Source organism: Pantherophis guttatus, chromosome 1 (genome assembly GCF_059756535.1).
Source record: "Pantherophis guttatus breed Tessera chromosome 1, ASM5975653v1, whole genome shotgun sequence".
NCBI classification, from domain to species: domain Eukaryota; kingdom Metazoa; phylum Chordata; class Lepidosauria; order Squamata; family Colubridae; genus Pantherophis; species Pantherophis guttatus.
This window is the reverse complement of record NC_142063.1, coordinates 340122802-340143147: the sequence shown is the minus strand read 5'-3', so window position 1 is coordinate 340143147 and position 20346 is coordinate 340122802. Positions and strand designations below refer to the sequence as shown.

At 46.0% G+C, this 20346-nt stretch overlaps 1 protein-coding gene across 8 annotated transcripts in view; it reads right to left on the bottom strand.

Moving 5' to 3' along the window:
- The window catches only part of ACACA (acetyl-CoA carboxylase alpha), a 280148-nt gene that overhangs the window by 179877 nt on the left and 79925 nt on the right, over positions 1-20346 (bottom strand). For all 8 annotated transcript variants that reach the window (XM_087883446.1, XM_060693230.2, XM_087883447.1 and 5 more), the window contains 7 exons: positions 19091-19241; positions 13958-14092; positions 10750-10896; positions 9854-10042; positions 6918-7018; positions 5489-5577; positions 3559-3683 (listed from right to left, as the gene is read on the bottom strand). In XM_087883446.1, coding sequence (XP_087739572.1) covers positions 3559-3683; positions 5489-5577; positions 6918-7018; positions 9854-10042; positions 10750-10896; positions 13958-14092; positions 19091-19241 — 937 coding nt within the window. The remainder of the gene's footprint in view (positions 1-3558; positions 3684-5488; positions 5578-6917; positions 7019-9853; positions 10043-10749; positions 10897-13957; positions 14093-19090; positions 19242-20346) is intronic.

Here is a 20346-nt window from a genome sequence, read left to right as displayed (position 1 = left end):
AGTGGTTCCTGCTGGAAAGCCCTCAGAAGGACTATAGAGGTGGACCACCCCAAAATGGAAAAGCAGTTTAAAACCCCATCCTGGCAAGAAGGATTCACCAACACAGATACCCCAAAAAATGCAAGGCACGCAGCAGCGTTCCCCAGCTTTCAGCCTGCCCCGATCGGCAAAGGCGGTGTGCGAAGCCTCTGACGTGTTCTTTGACAAGGCCTAACGCCTCTCCAGCACCCCCATGTAATTACACACTTGAGTGACTGGACTCTGAAGAAAATTGAAGGCCTGAGCTGCGAACAGCTGCCATTTTTTCTCTCCATCATGCCGGCATGATTACTTGAGAAATGAACAGCCTCAGCTCAAAGCTACTCCAGAATTCTCAGAGGAAATATGGCTCCGTGTTCAAATAATGAGATTCTTAAGGCAAGCGTTACTTACAATCACATGGCAAGGAAAAAAAAGAGGAAAGGAAAGGAAAGGAAAGGAAAGGAAAGGAAAGGAAAGGAAAGGAAAGGAAAGGAAAGGAAAGGAAAGGAAAGGAAAGGAAAGGAAAGGAAAGGAAAGGAAAGGAAAGGAAAGGAAAGGAAAGGAAAGGAAGAAAGCATGGGAAGGAAACAGAGAAGAATAAAAAGAAGGGAAAGGAAAAGAGAAGGAGGAGAGCAGAGCAGAGCATGGGAAGGAAATAGAGAAGAATAAAAAGAAGGGAAAGGAAAAGAGGAGGAAAGGACAGCATGAGAAGGAAATAGAGAATAAAAAGAAGGGAAAGAAAAAGAGAAGGAGGAGAGGAGAGGAGAGGATGGGAAAGAAATAGAAAAGAAAAAGAAGGGAAAGAAAAAGAGAAAGAGGAGATGAGAGAGCATGGGAAGGAAACAGAGAATAAAAAGAAGGGAAAGAAAAAGAGAAAGAGGAGAGAGCATGGGAAGGAAATAAAGAAGAATAAAAAAGAGAAATAAAAAGAGAAGAAGGAAGAGAGGAGAGAGGAGGGGAGGGGGAAAGCATGGGAAGGAAACAGACAAGAATAAAAAAGAAGGGAAAGAAAAAAGAGAAGAAGCAAAAGAGAGGAGAGGAGAGGGGAAGAGAGGAGAGGGAAGGCGAATGAGGAAAGGGGGAAAGGGGGATGGGAGGAAGACTGGAAAAAGGGAAGGAGGTGAAGGGAGTGTGAGTGTGTGTGTGTGTGTGTGTGTGTAAGAAAGAGAGAGATCTTCATATTGCACGGATTAGTATTTAAGTAAGACCATAGCGGTATGTATAGCCATCACGTATCGGCTGTTGTAAGATACGTGTTTGCCCGCAAGAAGAAAAAACAGTCTCTTGTTTAAAGTTTTAGCTGGGCAAATCCATTTCTACCAAATGCACCACATCTTGAGCAAAAAGAGAGAAAAAGATGCAGAAGAGGCTTGGGAAGCTCAACTCTATCAATTAGCATCTTTGAACGCATGACGCAGACAGTGATGTGATGGAGGCCATCAATCCCGGGGTTAACTCTCCCACAGGCTACATAAATAAGGCATTTTTCTTCAGCTCAACTATATTTTAAAAATACGGGGCGTAGACCAATATTTTTTACTCCTCCAGGTCATAGGAAAAGGGAGAGGCATTATCTGCTTTTGTCCTTTTAGTTGAAAAAGATGGGATTGGAGATTTGAAGGACATCAGTGGCCAACCCAGAAGAGTTGCCTCAGCACCTCCGGTCCAATGTTTAAATGAGACATTCTGAGGCAAAATAAAGAGATTATTATCAGACCTCAAGAATGGCGGATGGCTGCGGTTGGTGAATTTTAGGGGGAAGGCATAAAGAATGCAAAACGAGGACCAAGTCTGGCTATCCAGTTTGAAAAGGTTAATGCTATTAAAACAGCTGCTTAACACGCAGTTATAATATGCAGGTGATACTCTAAACCAGGGGTCTCCAACCTTGGCAACTGTAAGCCTGGAGGACTTCAACTCCCAGAATTCCCCAGCCAACTGGCTGGGGAATTCTGGGAGTTGAAGTCCTCCAGGCTTACAGTTGCCAAGGTTGGAGACTCCTGCTCTAAATAATTGTTCTTCCATAGGGAAAACAGTCCAATGTTTTGAAGGGGAAGCCAAATTTCTCCCCCTTTCATCTTTTCAAAGTGGAGAATTTTGTCTTTCGCATTTCAAATTGTCTTTTGATATATCTTTGCGGATTGTGCTGATCCATGTATTCCACAGCAGTGTTTTTTTCCAATCTCGGCAAGTTTAAGATGGGTGGACTCCAACTACCAGAATGCCTCAGACAGCAACCAAGATGTTTGGACTTCAACTCCCAGAATTCCCCAGGCAGCAACTTCAAGATGTGTGGATGTCAACTCCCAGGGATTTTGCCTGGGGAATTCTGGGAGTTGAAGTCCACACATCTTAAAGGTGCTGAAGTTGAGAAACACTGACCTACAACTTTGTTGTTATTTTTATTTAGCAGAGTGCATAATAATGTATATAAACATTCTTCTAGGCCCAAACAGGTAGAAACTGTACTAAATTGCTGACACATAAAGAGTATTCTCCGAAGAAATCTATTCCATTCCCCTTTCCAGTGACCACTGATCATACTTAGTCCTAGTTGTGGCATTTTAAAACAATAGTAGTGACAAGAATGCCCGTAGGTGAATTGGGTGGCATACAAGTTTGATAAATAGATAGATATCACTCCATCACTGGAGGTTTTTGGCTGAGCAGTGGGTTGGACTAGAAGGCCTCCAAGGTCCCTTCCAACTCTATATTTCTGCTATTCTGTTTGTTCTGACCTAGGCTCCCTTAACAGGCAGGAATTGGTCCCGGCAAAACCTCTTTTATTTACATGATTGTGAATTCCGTTCATTCACAGTCAGCAAGGCCTGTCCAAACAGTTTTTCAAAAGAATATTTCTCAACACATCTTATCTCGCTTGGCAAGCTGCCACGTAACTCGTTTCCAAACACAGTACAAGGCCAAACTTGGCACAGAGTCTCTCAGAGTCACGGAATGAACAAATTGTTTCCTGCAAAAGCCCACTCCCTGTTCGCTCCTCTTTTATTTTCTATGGGAAGGGCCAATCACCTCCAAGGTGTGGTTTTACTCCCGAGTCGACCCTGCTTTCTGAGTTGTTCTTGTCTTCTGGGAGCTCTGTGCATACGCACACTGGGAACGAGCCCCAGCTGTTCCTCTGCCTCACTGCCGTCTAACTCCCTTTCTCCCTCCGACGCGGAGCCGTCATCAGAGCTTTCCCCAGCCTCCAGGACTGGCCCAAGTTCCTCCCCAACCTCCTCACTGTCCGACTCTGCTGCCAGCGGCCACGACACTGTTAAATAAACATATGTAGACTCCAACTTCCAGAATTCTGGCTGAGGAATTCTGTGAGACCCATGTTCAAGCTGTTGAGATTGAGTGCCAAATGGTAGGCCTGCTCTAGTATCAGCAGTTCCGCCCCACGGCTTTAAATCTGAAATGAGTCATTACTACAGATCGATCATACCCTTTTTAAAACTCCTAGGTACAACTCTCGGTTATATTTCAAATGGTTCGCTAAAGAGCGTGAAAGAAATTGTGCCCGAGAGCTTCACTTACAATGAGCATTGTCACAAGGAGGTTCTTCTTGGTCACCTGGGCGTGGGAAAAGATGTAGTTGAGCACAGTGTTCATATCGCTTTTGTTCTCCTCTCGAAGAGCAAAGACGCACTTATCATAGTGACCTGCAATCAAAAAGCCAAATATGACATATATTAAATAAGAGATGCTTGATTATAAGAAGGGTGACGTGATGGTTAAGATGCTGCTGTGAGCGTTCTGAGTGCTGTGGCCTGCCAGTGGCCAGTGGAGCTGGCAGCAGAGTGTTGTGACCCAGGCCCAAGTAAGTAGTAGGAAAATCAGTCAGTGAAAAAACAAACAAACTTTATTCGAACAGCTGAGAATGACTTCATTCCCAGCGTCGTTCAACTAAATTAAAGCAAATTCCTCCCAACACAAATTCCTCAGTCCTGTCGCAAACCTTGGTCCAATTAGGCAAACTGCCGAAGGCCTTTCTTGGCAAACGTTCAGAAGTCCCAGATACAAAAATAAATACAAGATGTAGATGAAGAAGAAGAAGAAGATGAAGCTACCAATGTTGTTTTCCGGCAAAGCCCAAATGTCGTTGCTGGTCTGTTTTAAGCCTTACGGGAGGGGCCAATCATCTCTTGGCCTTACTCCCAAGTTGTCCTCTTTGCTTGAGCTGCTCTTGCCTTCTGGCAGCTCTTCTCATGCGTGCATTAGGAACAGGCTCCTCCTGTTCCTCTGCCTCACTCCTATCAGGCTCTGGAGGCTCTGGAGTCCGCACCTCACTCCCCGATGGCCCTGGCCCCTTCTCTGCCTCTGACGCAGAGCCCTCAACCGGGCCTTCCCCAGCCTCCAGGACTGGCCCATGTTCTTCCTCAGCCTCATCGCTGTCCGACTCCGCTGCCAGCTCCACAGGCTGCTGGCGGACCACAACACAGAATCAAACAGTGAGGAGGTTGGGAAGGAACTTGGGCCAGTTCTGGGGGCTGGGGAAAGCTCGGACGAGGGCTCTGCGTCAGAGGCAGAGAGGGAGCTAGACAGCAGTGAGGCAGAGGAACAGCTGGAGCCTGTTCCCAATGTGTGCATGTGCAGAGTTGCCAGAAGACAAGAACAACTAAGAAAGCAGGGTTGACTTGGAAGTAAAGCCACACCTTGGAGGTGACTGGCCCCTCCCATAGGAATCAAAAGAGGAACAAATGGGGAAGGGACTTTTGCAGGAAACAATTTGTTCGTTCGGTTATTTCAAGAGTGGAAAGTTCTGTTTGTGACTATAAAAGATTCTGTGCCAAGTTTTGCCTTGCCCTGCATTTGAAAACCAGCTATCTGGCAGCTTTCCAAGCGAGATAAGGTTTGTGGATAAATGTTCCTCTGAAAGACTGTTTGCCAAGAGTTCGTATTCATGGCTCACGCAGACAGTATTGAAGAACTAACTGAAATGGGGTGGATGGGGAGGAGGCAGAGATGGATACTTTAAATTGAAGCAAAAGCACTTGCAATGCTCTCGAAGTGCTAATATGGAGAGGGAAGGGCTAACCATTCTAACGGCTGTTACCCCGGGTCAAGGGTAATGGGAAATCAGCTCTAAAAGCTCTCCCACTAGACTACGGTTAACCAGCCTGCCTGACACCGCTGGTGAAAGTTAACCATCCTTTAGAAAAGAACAATTTGAGTTGGCAAAGCCTTTTTGGGCTTTGACATCCCAGTACAAGGCTGCCATCTGGCGGCCTGACTGATTACAGCAGTGATTCTCAACCTTTGTAGCTTGAAGATGGGTGGACTTCAATTCCCAGAATCCCCCAGCCAGCAGCGCTGGCTGGGGAAATCTGGGAATTGAAGTCCACCCGTCTTCAAGCTTCCAAAGTTGAGAAACACTGGATTACAGCTTCTTCTTCCCTGTTGTCAATATCCCTCATGCCAACCACCCTTGTTCAAAAATTCAAAATCCTGAATTGAGATGACCTACCATGTTGGAACTGAGTTTCCACCTTGAGGTACTGCCGAAGCAAATCCATCACGACTGCCTTCATGTGACCTCGGATGCCACTTCGGTATCTGTAACAGACCCCCCCTCTGATGAAAAGACTGAAGCAGATAAGCTTCGACATCATGGTTGAATTGTAAACACGCTTCCAGGATTCGTCTAGAGCAGCGGTGTCAAACTCGATTTCATTGAGGGCTGCATCAGGGTTGTATTTGACCTCAGGGGGAGGAACTCAAAATCACTCGTGTCGGGGGCACCTGTGGTGGCCTGGGTGGGGCTGAGGGGATCTATTGTCTCCAGTGGAGGAAGGCCAGACCAGGGAGAGCGTCAAACCCTTGTCCTTCAGAGGGGCCTTGCCCATATGCTGGTGGCCAAGTGATAAGGCAGAACTTTCCTTCCTTCCTTCCTTTCTCCCTTCCTTTTCTTTTTTGCTAGCTCTCTGCCAACAAAAACGGAGCCAACAAAAAATGGATGGCCTCCTGCAGCCCTCGGCCAGCAAAAACGGAGCTTGGAGGGGGGTGCGCAATCCTCCCGGGCCCCGTTTTCAGCCACAACAGCCTCTTGCAGCCCTCTGCCAGCGAAAACAGAGCTGGGGGGGAGGGCCGCACGCAACCCCCCCCCCAAGCTCTGTTTTCTACTTGGATGGCCTCCTGCAGCCCTCGGCCAGCGAAAACAGAGCCCAGAGTGGCTACATGTGCCCCCCCCCGGGGCCCATTTTCAACCATGACTGCTTCCTGCAGCCCTCTGCTAGCAAAAATGGAGCCCTGGGGGGGGGGGACACAGGCACTGAGCCTGAGTGGGCCACAACAGCCCCCCCCCCAAGCTCCGTTTTCACAGTCTCCTGCAGCCCTCTGACTGTCCAGGCCAGTGGTGAAATCCAATTTTTTTTTTACTACCGGTTCTGTGGGTGTGGCTTGATGGGCGTGGCAGGGGAAGGGTACTGCAAAATCCCCATTCCCTCCCCACTCCTGGGAGAAGGATATTGCAAAATCTCCATTCCCACCCCACTCTGTGGCCAGCCAGAGGTGGTATTTGCCGGTTCTCCAAACTACTCAAAATTTCCGCTACCGGTTCTCCAGAACCTGTCAGAACCTGCTGGATTTCACTCCTGGTCCAGGCTGAAAACAGGGCCTGGGAGGACTGTGTGCAGCCCTCCCGAGCTCCATTTTCACTGGCAGAGGCACCATGGGCCAGTCCGCTGTTTCCAGGGTGGCCCCGTGAGCCAGACCTAAGCACCCCGCGGGCCGAATCTGGCCCGCGGACCTTGAGTTTAACACCCCTGTCGTAGACCCAGTTGTAGGGCCTTAACTATTTATTATCGGGGTAGAGACTGGATTCTATCACAAAGCAGCCTATCGTTTGGTTTCCCCGTTCAGATTTTGCCAAGGATCACCTCTGTGGTCACACTCACCTTTGAACCAGCTGCACAATACTCTGAGTGTTCATGAAGAAAACCTCACGCTCCGATTTGCGGTTTAAGGTGGCGGCGTGACTGTCTAGGATGTTGGCAATCTACAGGAAGAAAAGAAGCAAACTGGGATTGATACCCTCAAAGTTTTGGGCTTGACCGAAAAGGAGGAAAGGTGGGAATGGACATACAACAGACAGAATCCGACACCTCATGTCCAAATTTAGCACACGTGCCTTTCTTTTTCGAAAGAGCAAACTTCTAACTCCGTAAGGTTGCAAAAATTAGGCCGGCCTAATTTCTAAAATTAAAATCATGGACAGAGAAGATTTTGAGGAGAAAAAGTTTTGCTTGTTTGCTTATGACCTGCTTATACGTACAGGTAGTCCTTGACTTATGACAGTTTGTTTAGTGACTGTTCAAAGTTATAACAGCAGTGAAAAAAGTAACTTGTGACTTCTTGCACTTACGACCGTTGCAGCATCCCCGTGGTCATGTGATCAAAATTTGGACGGTTGGCAACTGATTTCTTTTTATGACAGTTGAAGAATCCCGGGATCATATGATCCTAATTTGCAACCTTCTGACAAACAAAGCCAAGGGGGAAGCCAAATTCACTTATCAACCATGTTACTAACTGAACCACTTGACAACAGGACAAGAAAAGTCATAAATTGGGGCAAAATGCACTTGCTGAACAAAAGAAATTTGGGGCTCAATTGTGGTCGTAAGGCGAGGACTACCTGTAGTCCTTGTTTATCAATATAATTGGGACGGGTGCCTCAACTGCTAAGTAAAGCGGTTGCTAAGTCAAACTGCAACTATGCTTATGATCCGATTTCAGATTTCCTTGTCACTCCTTGGCAAACCTGCTAGGCTCGCTAAATGAGGCAGTCACTAAACAAGGACTAGCTGTTCGGGAAATCCTCCTTTATTGACAGTAATTGGAGACTGGAAATGCCAGCACTAAGCAACACGGGAGTTTACTTCCATTTTCCAGCAAAAAACCTCTCCACAGCAACAACGGATTCACTTAATGTCTACTGCATTTGTTTAACAATGGTCGCAAAACAGATTGCAAAATCGGGCAGTTACCTAGTGATTATCCACTTTATGGCTATCACAATTTATGATCAAACATCAAGGGCACAATTATGGTTGTAAGTTGAGGACTACCTTTCTAGGACTACCCATAAATTTTCATGGTGAGTCTGTTAAGACGGAGTCTCTGAATAATCTGAAATGTTTCTTCCCAAACTTCTTGCAAACTGTGCTACTATCTTTGAGATTAGCGGCCAACAGCCTCACTTTCTTACCCTTCCTTGTTCAGGACTGCTCTCCCTTCCCTTCCTTCTCCCGGAATGGGACAATTCACCGCGGCCAAATCACTACAGCCAACTTGCAGTGGGACAATTCAACAATTCAATTTGATTATTTAAAATAATGAAACGTGCATTTTAATTTTTGCCATTCCCATTTCGTTCTGTCCCTCCTTTTGTATCCTTTCTTTAACAATTCTATTCCAACATTTCTTTGACATTAGCGTTTGATTGTCCAGCGGCGAGCTGTCCCACACTGAACTGGCGACGGTGAGTTGGCCGCAGCAAATTGTCCTACCGTGTTTCTCCGAAAATAAGACCCTGGCTTATATATTTTTTGCCACCAAAAAAGGCACCAGGTCTTATTTTGGGGGAATGTCTTCTACTGACTCACCTCGTGGCAGCGGCACCAATGGCCCCGCCTAGCAGGAGCCCACTTCTTCTGCGTCCGCTTGCCGCCACTTGTGTGCGTCGCCCCCGGCCTCTGTTTTGCCATCAGAGGCCTTCAGGAAAGGTCTCTGCAGCTGAGAAACAGGCTCCCGATTGACGCATGCGGCATCTCCCGGCCTGGTTTTGCTTTTCGAGGCCTTCAGGAAAGGCATCTGCAGCTGAGAAACAAGCTCCTGATTGGAGCTGAAGGTCTCTGATGGCGAAATGGAGGCCGGGGTGACGCGCGCAAGCGGCCACAGAAGAAATAGGCCTGCAAGGCGAGGCAGGTGTCGTGCTGTGTGAGGCCTAACTGCAACTGTCCGAATGTAAGTAGGGTACCTCCACCCCCCCATCCTCATCCTAGCTTGAATTTTTTTACCCATGTGCCTCTCCCCACCCCATGCAACCCGGAGTGGGTGGGGTCTTAACTAGGGCTTATTTTGGGGGTAGGGCTTATATATTGGGCACACATGTAAAAATCAAGCTAGGGCTTACTTTTGGGGTAGGTCGTATTTTCGGGAAAACACAGTACCTAGATCCGTGATGGCGAACCTATGGCATGCGTGCCACCTATATTGGTGGGCATGCAAGCTCAGCTCTGGCATGTGCATGCTGATTTTTGGCCTTTCTGGGCCCACCGGAAGTAGGGAAACAGGCTGTTTCCTGCCTCTGGAGGGTCTCGGGGGTGGGGAGTGGGGAAGCCCATTTTCGCCCTCCCCAGGCTCCTAGAAAGGCTCTGGAGCCTGGGGAAGAGCAAAAAACGGGCCTTCCGGTGCGACCAGAAGTTGGCAAATGGGCCGTTTCCGGCATCCAGAGGTCCTCCGGAGGGGTGGGGAAGGCCATTTTTGCCCTCCCCAAGCTCCTAGAAAGGCTCTGGAGCCTGGAGAGAGAGAAAAACGGGCCTACTGTGCCATCACGTGCCAGGAGTGGGCGGCAGGGGATCATGTGCGCATACGCAGGGGTGAGGCGCATAGAATTATGGGTGTGGGCACGCGTGCATGCGACCCCCTCCTCTCCCCGCCCCCGCTCCTGGCACGCGATGGAAAAAAGGTTAGCCATCAGTGACCTAGATCCTCCTTCCTTGTCCTCCTCACCATCTCTTACAATCAACGATATTATTCTTTCATCTAACCTCTTTCTAGTCAGTTTCATTTCCGTTTCAACCCAGATCACGGGCAAAACTTTCCTTACCTGTTGGCTGGGAAACTGGCAGAGGACAGATGTGATGTTACTTGCATACTGTGCCATTTCTTTTTTGATGGATTTTTCCACGTTGGGGGGGATCCGTCCAGAGACGCTGGTCATGATATCCTGGAGCTCCAGTAGAGGCAAGGATGGATCCCGGAGAGTCTTCATTAAGCGTTCAACCCAGTTTTTCACCTGAGTTAGAGGTGGAGTTGAAAGTAAGTCAAGATAACAGGTAAATGAGTTTGTTTTCGGGAGGGAGGGAGGGAGGGAGGGAGGGAGAAAGGGGAGAAGGAAGGAAGGAAGGAAGGAAGGAAGGAAGGAAGGAAGGAAGGAAGGAAGGAAGGAAGGAAGGAAGGAAGGAAGGAAGGAAGAGCAGCATTAATAGGGCAGTGTTTCAACCTTGGTAGCTTTCAAATGTATGCACTTCAACTCCCAGAATACCTCAGTCAGCATGCAGTATTCTGGGAGTTGGAGTCCACACATTTGAAACCTGCTAAGATTGAGAAACCCTGACTTTGGATAATGTTCTGCAGATGTGCTAGAACTAAACAATGCAAGGTTAATTGGGCTGGGGATTCTTTGGAGAAGTTCTAACACATCTGGAAGCCCACCAGGGTGGAAAGACTGGCATAAGGCATTAAGATAGCAATAGCACTTAGATTTTTATACCGCTTTACAGTGCTTTACAGCCCTCTCTAAGCGGTTTACAGAGTCAGCATATTGCCCCCCAACAATTTGGGTCCTCATTTTACTGACCTCGGAAGGGTGGAAGGCTGAGTCAACCTTGAGCTGGTGAGACTCAAACTGCTGGCAGCGGGCAGAGTTAGCCTGTGCCATCACGGCTCTTAGACTATGGTTTATGCCAACACAAGGGGAAGAAAGAAAGCAACGGACGCTACCTTGGTGGTGAAATAGGGATCTGGAAGGCAGTATCCATTCATCACATTGAGTAGGTTGTCAAAGACATAATGGAAGATCCGGTGAAGCTTCTCACCCCGCATGGCTGTACTCTGGATCTGGGGCAAGGTTCCCAAATTGAGCTCAGCCTTGAGAGGACAAGAAAAACACAAGTCAGCCAGCGCTATGAGAGTTTTACCCATCCAATCATCTGCTTCATCTCAAAAGGGATCACTTTATCACTTTAGGAACCCCGAAGCCAGGCCTCCCACTCCCTGACACCTGTTGCGCCTCTGCCCAACTTCTTCTCTGGTTGTTTGGCGCATTGCGTTGGTGCCGCCACTTGTGGCAGGAGGGCGTGTGGTGCGTTGCTCCACAAGCAGCAGCACCAGCATGAAGTACCACGCGGCCTCCTGCCGCGAATGGCAGTACCAGGGTGATGAGTTACACAGCCTCCTACCAAAAGTGGCAGCATTGGCGCGATGTGCCACATGATAGTTAAACCGCGAGTGGCCACCGAAATCAGGCAGCGGCGCAAGAGATGTTGGGGCGTGGGAGGCCTAGCTGCAGCAGTCCTAAGGTAAGCAGGTGCGGGGCACATGGGGCAGCTCCACCCTCTCATCTAGCTTGTTTTTTACGCATGCACCTCACACCACCTCGTACAACCAGACAGTGGGACGGAGTGGGCAGGGTCTTAAATAGGGCTTATTTTTGGGGTAGGGCGTATATTAGGCACAAACGTAAAAATCAAGCTACAGCTTATTTTCGAGATAGGTCTTATTTTCAGGGAAACACGGCACGTATGATCTGGATTTGCAGTTCTGATGGCTGCCCCCCCACACACACACACACTCACACACACACACACCAGTAGTCACATAACCCCATTCTGGTCACTCAACAACTATTTAAGGCTGTTTGCAGAGTCCTGCAGTCATGTATAATGTTTTTGCCGGAAACTAATTTTCAGCCAAAAATCACCTCACAGTAAGCAATGGCTTTGTTTTACAGCCTTTCTTGCCACAGTTAAGTGAATCACTTCAATTGTTCGGTTACCCTGTTTCCCCGAAAATAAGACATCCCCTGATAATAAGCCCAATTGGGCTTTTGAGCGCATGCGCTAAAATAAGCCTCCCCACGAAAATAAGTCCTCCCCAAAATATTTAAACGCAGATCTGGAAATCAGAGGAGATTTCGAAGAGGAAGCCCCATCTTGCTCCACGCGTCCCAAAATAATAAGACCTCCCCAAAAATAAGGCCAAGCACTTATTTCGGGGTTCAAAAAAATTTAAGACAGGGTCTTATTTTCGGGGAAACACAGTAGTAACACGGTTGTGAAGTAAATCTGGCTTTCCCATTGACTTTGCTTGTCAAAAGATCATAATAGATGATCAAGTAACCCCGGGACACTGCAACCGTCATAAGTATGAGTCAGTTGCCAAGCATCTGAATTTTGATCATGTGACCATGGGGATCCCGCAATGATTGTAAGCATGAAAAACAGTCCTAAGTCACTTTTTTCAATGCCATTATAACTACTAATGGTAACTAAATAAACGGATGAAAGTCGAGGACTACCTGTATAGTAATTGTGAGCTCAATTACGGTTGTAAGTCGAGCTACCTGTAGCCCAGGGGTGAAATGCTCCCGGTTCGGACCGGATCGCCTGATCCGGTAGCCATGGAGGCGGGTGGCTCGGAGAACTGGTAACAAAAATCCCTGGCCCCCCCCACACACATTGCCCAGCTGAGCTGCGCAATCATCAGAGGCTTTTTTAAATTATTTTTAAAAGCATTTTTTCTACAACCTCTTTGGCCGAAAAAATGCTTTTAAAAGTAAAAAAAAAAAGCCTCTGATGATCGCGTGGCTCAGCTGGGATCGTCAGAGCCTTTTACAAGCATTTTTTCTACAATCTCTTCGGCCAAAGAGCTTATAGAAAAAATGTTTTTTTTTTAAAAAAAAGAAAGCCTCTGCCGATCAGGCAAGTCAGCTGGGATCGTCAGAGGCTTTAAAAGCATTTTTTTTTACAAAAAATGCTTTTTACAATTTTTTTTTTTTTTTACAAAAAATGGTTTTAAAAGAAAAAAAAAAGTTGGCCATGTCCACTCAGTCATATTCCCCCACACACCAAGCCACGCCCACAGAACCGGTAGTAACAAATTTTACATTTCACCATTGCTGTAGCCCAATCCAAGAAAAAAACAAAAAGTCTCCTATCAATTATGAGGCAAAACTAGGAGTCCCGAAAAGTATTCTGGTGGGCCACGTTGTTATTATTATTGTTAAATTTATTTGCCATCCATCTTGCCATGGGGTTACATACATATTACTGTATGAGAGGTTGCTCATACGGACCTTGGATCCATTTCTTTCATTTCCTCCATCATGACCAACAATTTTTGGGCCCAACAAGTAGCCCCAGCCCCTAGCTGGCCTTCCCCAATCTCTAAAAGCTAACCATGTTTAAGAGCTGGCTGGTGCTTGGATGAAAGACCACCAGGAGATCACAAAACTCTAGGTCAGAGTGGAAAAAAAAAGTCCCTTCTCTTTCACCCCCACCCAGAAAGAAAACAACAGATGTCTCCAGAAGCCAAACCAATTTGTTTTTAGTTGAAATCTCTGTGAAGAGACAGCCCTTAGAATAGAATAACAGAGTTGGAAGGGACCTTGGAGGTCTTCTAGTCCAACCCGCTGCTTAGGCAGGAAACCCTACACCACTTCAGACAAGTGGTTATCCAACATCTTCTTAAAAACTTCCAGTGTTGGAGCATTCACAACTTCTGGAGGCAAGTTGTTCCACTGATTAATTGTTCTCACTGTCAGGAAATTTCTCCTTAGTTCTAAATTGCTTCTCTGCTTGATTAGTTTCCACCCATTACTTCTTGTCCTGCCCTCAGATGTTTTGGAGAATAGCTTGACTCCCTCTTCTTTGTGGCAGCCCCTGAGATATTGAAAGGCTGCTATCATGTCCTCCTCTAGTCCTTCTTTTCATCAAACTAGACATTCCCAGTTCCAGCAACTTTTCTTCATATGTTTTAGCCTCCAGTCCCCTAATCCTCTTTGTTGCTCTTCTCTGCACTCTTTCTAGAGTCTCCGCACCTTTTTCACATCGTGGCGATCAAAACTGGATGCAGTATTCCAAGTGTGGCCTTACCAAGGCCTTATAAAGTGGTATTAACTCTTCACGTGCCGTTAAGCCGTTAAATTTACCTGTTGAACTCGGCTCGGGTCATCCAGTTGCATTTTAGCAATTATGCATCCTGGCTCAAGGGCTGCTCCCGGACGTTTCACATAATGGATGCAGCCCGATTCTGCTGCTGTGAGTGTCATCACCATCTTCATCACCTGAAAACAGCAGAACAAGAAGTTAAGCAAGGGACTTCTCAAGAGTTTTCAGTTCTCTGTATTCCCGGGTCCTGCTGAGGTCCATCTGCTTTTGTAATTCTCTTGTATTTCCTATTAACATATTTCACAGAGTTGGTATTAGGCTTCGTTTAAGCAAGAAGGGATAAATATAGAAAGCTCATTAAAGGCACAGCCACGCTTGGTTGTTACAGAAACAGAAACACTGGTAGTTCCAAAGGTCCTTTTTCAAGAGGCGACTGAACTTTCTTGGTGTTTTTTTTTTTTTTGAAGACATTTCGCTTCTCACCCAAGAAGCGTCTTCAGCTTCGACAGGACAGTGGGGAATGGAAGAATTGTCCTGTCAGAGCTGAAGATGCTTCTTGAGTGAGAAGCAAAATGTCTTCAAAAGAAAAAAAACAAGAAACCTCAGTTGCCTCTTGAAAAAAGCACTTTTGGGACAATCATGACCTGGATGGCTGAGAAACTTTACAGACTTTTAGAAACACTGGTGGATCAAAGAAAATCTGCATTAGAAGTTTTCTGTTCAAACCTTTGATTACAAGAATCATTGAAACAAGCTTACTTTACCTGCAATTATGGCATCCAAAGATTACGCTTGCTACTGTTGTGACCTAGGCTTCCTGAGTCATTAAAACACACGCGTAGTCCCAAAAACCTCTTTTACTGCAACAGCTGTGAATTACATTCATTCACAGCTGAGTCCCAATTAGTTGCAAAAAGTCCTTCGGGAGAGGTCCTTCAGAATAATCACCCACCTTTATCTCCCTTGACACGCTGCCACAGACCTACTTGGCAAAGCCACACAGAGTCCAGAATCAAACAGAAATGCCAACTTGGAACAGAATTAACAACGTTGCTTTCCTGCAAAGTGCCCAGGTGCGTTTGCTCCTCTTTTAAGCCTTATGGGAGGGGCCAATTATCTCCAGGCCTTACTCCAGAGTTGTCCCTTTTGTTTTAACTGTTCGTGCCTTCTGGCAGCTCTGCGGATGCACGCACTAGGAACAGACTCTTAGTGTTCCTCTGCCTCTCTGATGTCCGACTCTGGAGGCTCTGGAGTCCGCGCATCACTCCCAGATGGCCCTGGCCCCATCTCTGCCTCTGATGCAGAGCCCTCGTTCGGGCCTTCCATAGACTCCAGGACTGGCTCATGTTCCTCCCCAGCCTCCTCACTGTCCGACTCCACTGCCAGCTCCGCAGGCTGCTGGCGGACCACAACAGTTGGTTTATGGCATTGTACATCTAATAATTCACATAACGTCAGGCATAAAAGCACGAAGACAACACCATGAGATTAAATCCCATTCCTTTCTTTTTTTAAACAAATTATTTGTATCCCACAAAAGGGGATCACATGATCTTGGGACACAGCAATGATCATAAATATGAACCAGCTGCCAGACATCTGAATGTTGATCACATGATCCTGGGGATGCTGAAAAGGTCGTAATTGTGAAAAACGGTAATAGGTCCCTTTTTTCAGAGGCGTCGTAACTTGGAACAGGCACTAAACGAACTGTTCTAAGTCAAGGTGTATATGTACTGTAGTTCACTTGACCTCTATTAAACTACACCTTTCTCAACAAATGGAGTTAAGGTTCAAGCTGAGGCAGGTCTGACTCAGAGTCACCCTGCTGGCTTTCACGCCTAAGGCGGAACTAGAATTCACAGTCTTCTGATGATTGGCCTAAAGCAGTGTTTCTCAACCTTGGAAGCTTGAAGATGGGTGGACTTCAACTCCCAGAATCCCCCAGCCAGCAGCGCTGGCTGGGGGATTCTGGGAGTTGAAGTCCACCCATCTTCAAGCTACCAAGGTTGAGAAACACTGGCCTAAAGTCACTCAGTCAGGTTTCATGCCTAAGGTGGAACTAGAATTCACAGTCTCCCACATTTTATTTTGGTGCCTTAACTATTAGACCAAACTAGCTCTTTATCTGCTTACTCCTAATAGACAGAATCTTGCCAAATTAAAGCAATAATCTTCTAACCCAGGGATGTCAAACTCAAGGCCCGCAGGGCGGATCCAGCTCGTGTGGTGCTTAGATCTGGCCAGGAGTGGGTTCCATTTATCTTTACTACCGGTTTGCAGCGGGATCACGCTTCTGCGCATGCGCAGATCACCCATGATGACGTCGTGGTGGGTGGGCGGGGCCTCCCGCCGGTTTTACTACCGGTTCTATAGAACCGGACCGAACTGGGAGCAACCCACCACTGGATCTGGCCCTCCTGAGCTCCGTTTTCACTGGCAGAGTGCTAGCAAAACAAACTACTACCAAAAGTGGCAGTTGATCGTAAGAGTGGCGTCGAGCTTGCGACTGTTGTGGCCCGCATAGGAAACAGAAAGGGGAGCGAACGGGGAGTGGGCTTTTGCAGGAAACAATTCGGTCGGTCGGTCATTTCAAGAGTGGGACGTTCTGTTCGCGACTCTGAGAGACTCTGCGCCAAGTTTTGCCTTGCCCTGCGTTTGGAAACTAGTTACCTGGCAGCTTCCCAAGCGATATAAGGTCTGTGTTGATAAATATTCCTCTGAAAGACTGTTTGCCAAGCCTTGCTGACTGTGAATGAAAGGAATTCAGTGTCGTGTAAATAAAAGGGGTTTTGCCTGGACCAAGACTCTGCTTCTTGCTTTTTAAGGAAGCCGAGGTCAGAACAGTGACGCCACCCTAGCGACACCCACCCCAGCCCTCCGAGGTCAAACAGGACCCTGATGCGGCCCTCAATGCAATCGAGTTTGACATCCCTGTTCTAACCTAAGAGATATGTAGGCTGGTGACCCCCAGGGGGAGGGCCTTCTCTGTGGGGGCACCTACCCTCTGGAATCAGCTGCCCTCAGAGATAAGGAGAATCCAAGACCTCAGTGCCTTCCGCCGTGCCCTTAAAACCCACTTTTTCCAGCAAGCCGGGCTGGTTTAGGAAGAAATTTTTTAAAATTTTTAAATGTTTAATTGGTTTGTGGTTTTTTAAATTTTGGGTCAAATTTATATAGATTTTAATTGTTTTTAATATTTGTATTTCATGTTTTTAATTCTGGCTGTGCACCGCCCTCAGTCCTCAGGGAGAAGGGCGGTATATAAATTGAAAAATAAAATAAAATAAAAATAAATAAATATACCCTGGGAGATTTTAGGCTAGTCCACGACTTATAACTATTCATTTAACAACTGTTCAAAGTTACAACAGTGCTGAAAAAAATGACTTATGGCCAATCCTCCCACTTACGGCCATCGCAGTATCTCCATGGCCATATAATCAACATTCAGGCGCTCAGCAACCGGCGTGTATTTACAATGGTTATAGCTTCCCGGGGACATGTGATCGCCACTTGTCACCTTTCCAAGCTGGCTTCCACCAAGCACCATTAATGGTGGAAGTTGGTTTCGCTTAACAACAGTGTGATTCAAGTAGGTCATAAAACTGGGCACGACTCACTTAATGACCACCACACTTAGCAATGGAATTTCCGGTCCTAATTGTGGTCATAGGTTAAGGACTGCCTATACTTTGAAACTTTTTCTCCTTACCCCATCCAGTTCAGGACTGCCTGAATAGTCTCTTGTTCTGGGACCCCCCTCTGGAATGTGCTGCCCCCCCTCCTTCTTCAGCTGCAATTCCATCACACAGAGCGCAATGAAAATATCTGAGATTACAAATCTTGAAAAATATATTAAAATATGCATACCAGCCGGGGAGAGTTTGGTATCGGAAATTGAATACATCAGAAATGTATTAGTTTGTAATGGGATGATGAATATCTCCCTTTGAACCTTTTCACAGATACTTTTAATCTGTTAAGTCAAGGTGTCTGTGATGACACAATGTGAATAAAATAACGTTTAAGTTTGAATGAATATATTTTATTTATTTGGGGTCCTTATCATGCATCTGTGCATTTACAAAACACTTTAAATGGGAAAAAAGAGGCAGGAAATCTGAGGATCTCCTTAAAATGGATTAAATCCATATACAAATAGAAGAGTTCTGAAGAAGAAAAAAAACACATGGTGCATTTATAAGCATTTGCATTAAAAAGTTAATCAGTTCCTCAGCTTTGTTTTTAATTTTTTTATGAACAAAATTGATTCCAATCAAAATGTTTTTGGAGATTCTCAGTCATCCAGGTCATGGTTCTCCCAAAGGTGCTTTTTTCAAGAGGCAATTGGACTTTCTGGTTTTTCTTTGAATCCCTTTCACTTCTCATCCAAGAAGCTTCTTCAGCTCTGACTGGATGGTGGGGAATGGAAGGATTTATATTCCTTGCAGACAGCTGGTCATTTGCATTCTTTTAGAGAGTTTTTGAGACTATTTGGAGGTTTATCTGTGTCCTTGGGGGTCACCTGAGTAGTGCAAATGGTCTCATCGACTCTCTAAAAGGATGCAAATGACCAGCTGTCTGCAAAGAATATAAATCCTTCCATTCCTCACCATTCAGTCAGAGCCAAAGAAGCTTCTTGGATGAGAAGCGAAATGTCAAAGAAAGAAAGAAAGAAAGAAAGAAAGAAAGAAAGAAAGAAAGAAAGAAAGAAAGAAAGAAAGAAAGAAAGAAAGAAAGAAAGAAAGAAAGGAGGGAGGGAGGGAGGGAGGGAGGGAGGGAGGGAGGGAGGGAGGGAGGGAAGAAAGGAAGGAAGGAAGAAAGAAAGAAAGAAAGAAAGAGAGAGAGAGAGAGAGAAAGAAAGAAAGAAAGAAAGAAAGAAAGAAAGAAAGAAAGAAAGAAAGAAAGAAAGAAAGAAAGAAAGAAAGAAAGAAAGAAAGGAAGGAAGGAAGGGGATGGGAGGGGATCTAGTTGCCTTCTGAAAAAGCACCTTTGGGACATTCAATCCAAAATCAATCTCACTCTGATTAAAAAAGAGATTGAACAAGCACATGGAAGGAAACTGTTCCTGCTTGTGAGTGTGTGTTTGTGTGTTTGTGTTAGCTCTTCTTAACACAAATTTTTCCCAAGAAGGCCAGTCTAACAGGCTCGCAAGCTTTTTTTTTTTTTACCTCAATTTCACCAAAGCATTGTCCAGCAAAGACATGTCCGCCATCTTCCACCACATACTGGATGAGTTTCCCGGCTGATGGGGATCGCAGAATTGAAGGGTCATTTTCCTTCTCAAACACACATGTTTTATTGCCAATGGTGATGCGATACCTAAGCAGGAGAGCACAGAAAGCCCAAAATGGTCTATACAGAAAATTTTATTTATTTATTAATTCAAGAAAATTCAAAATCAGAAATGAGGAGGTGACAAGCCGCCTGGGAAAGCCAAAGGAAATCATCAAAACCATTAAAAAGCGAAAGTTAGAATATTTAGGACATGTGATACAACAGCCGGAAAAATACGGCATCCTTCACTTAATCCTCGAGGGAAAGATTGAGGGCAAACGAGGTCCAGGCAGAAGAAGAACATCATGGCTTCAAAATCTAAGGGACTAGTTTGGACAAAACTCAGCAGCACTTTTTCATGCGGCTGTTGACAAAAATAGAATCACCAACATGATCGCCAATGTCTGATGACGGATATGGCACAAGATGAAGAACTAAGAAAATTCATATGGATCCCCAACTCACTCTGACTCTGGGTGATCTAACAAGGATAAAACCCCAATGCAAAATCCAGTGCAGGTTATCCTCAACTTACGACCACAATTGAGCCTAAAATTTCCATCAATAGGTAAAGTAGTTGTTAAGTGAGTTTTGTCCCATTTTGAAATAGGTAGGTCATGGTCCCGACTAAAGAGCAAACAATAGGTCCTCTGAGTCCTTGTCCAATATAGATTCAATTCTGGAAGTGGAACTTAAGCTTAGAAGGAAAAGTGGAGTGGAATCCATTTGAGGCCATCAATTTTTCAAGATGGCATCCTGGAGAACGTGCTTTTTTTTTTTTTAAAGAGGCAACTGGACTTTCTTTGGTTTTTCTTTGAAGACGTTTCGCTTCTCATCCAAGAAGCTTCTTCAGCTCTGACTGGAGGGTGGGGAACAGACGGATTTATGCTCCTGGCAAACAGCTGGTCATTTGATTGCTGGTCAATCCTTCCATTCCCCACCATCCAGTCAGAGCTGAAGAAGCTTCATGGATGAGAAGTGAAAGGGATTCAAAGAAAAACCAGAAAGTCCAATTACCGCTTGAAAAAAGCACCTTTGGGATAACAATGACCTGGATGACTGAGAATCTCCATACACCTGGAGAACCTTGGGTTTTTATTGGATGGGGGCCGGGATGCTGTGGAATTTTCCTTAGCAAGATGAAAGGCAT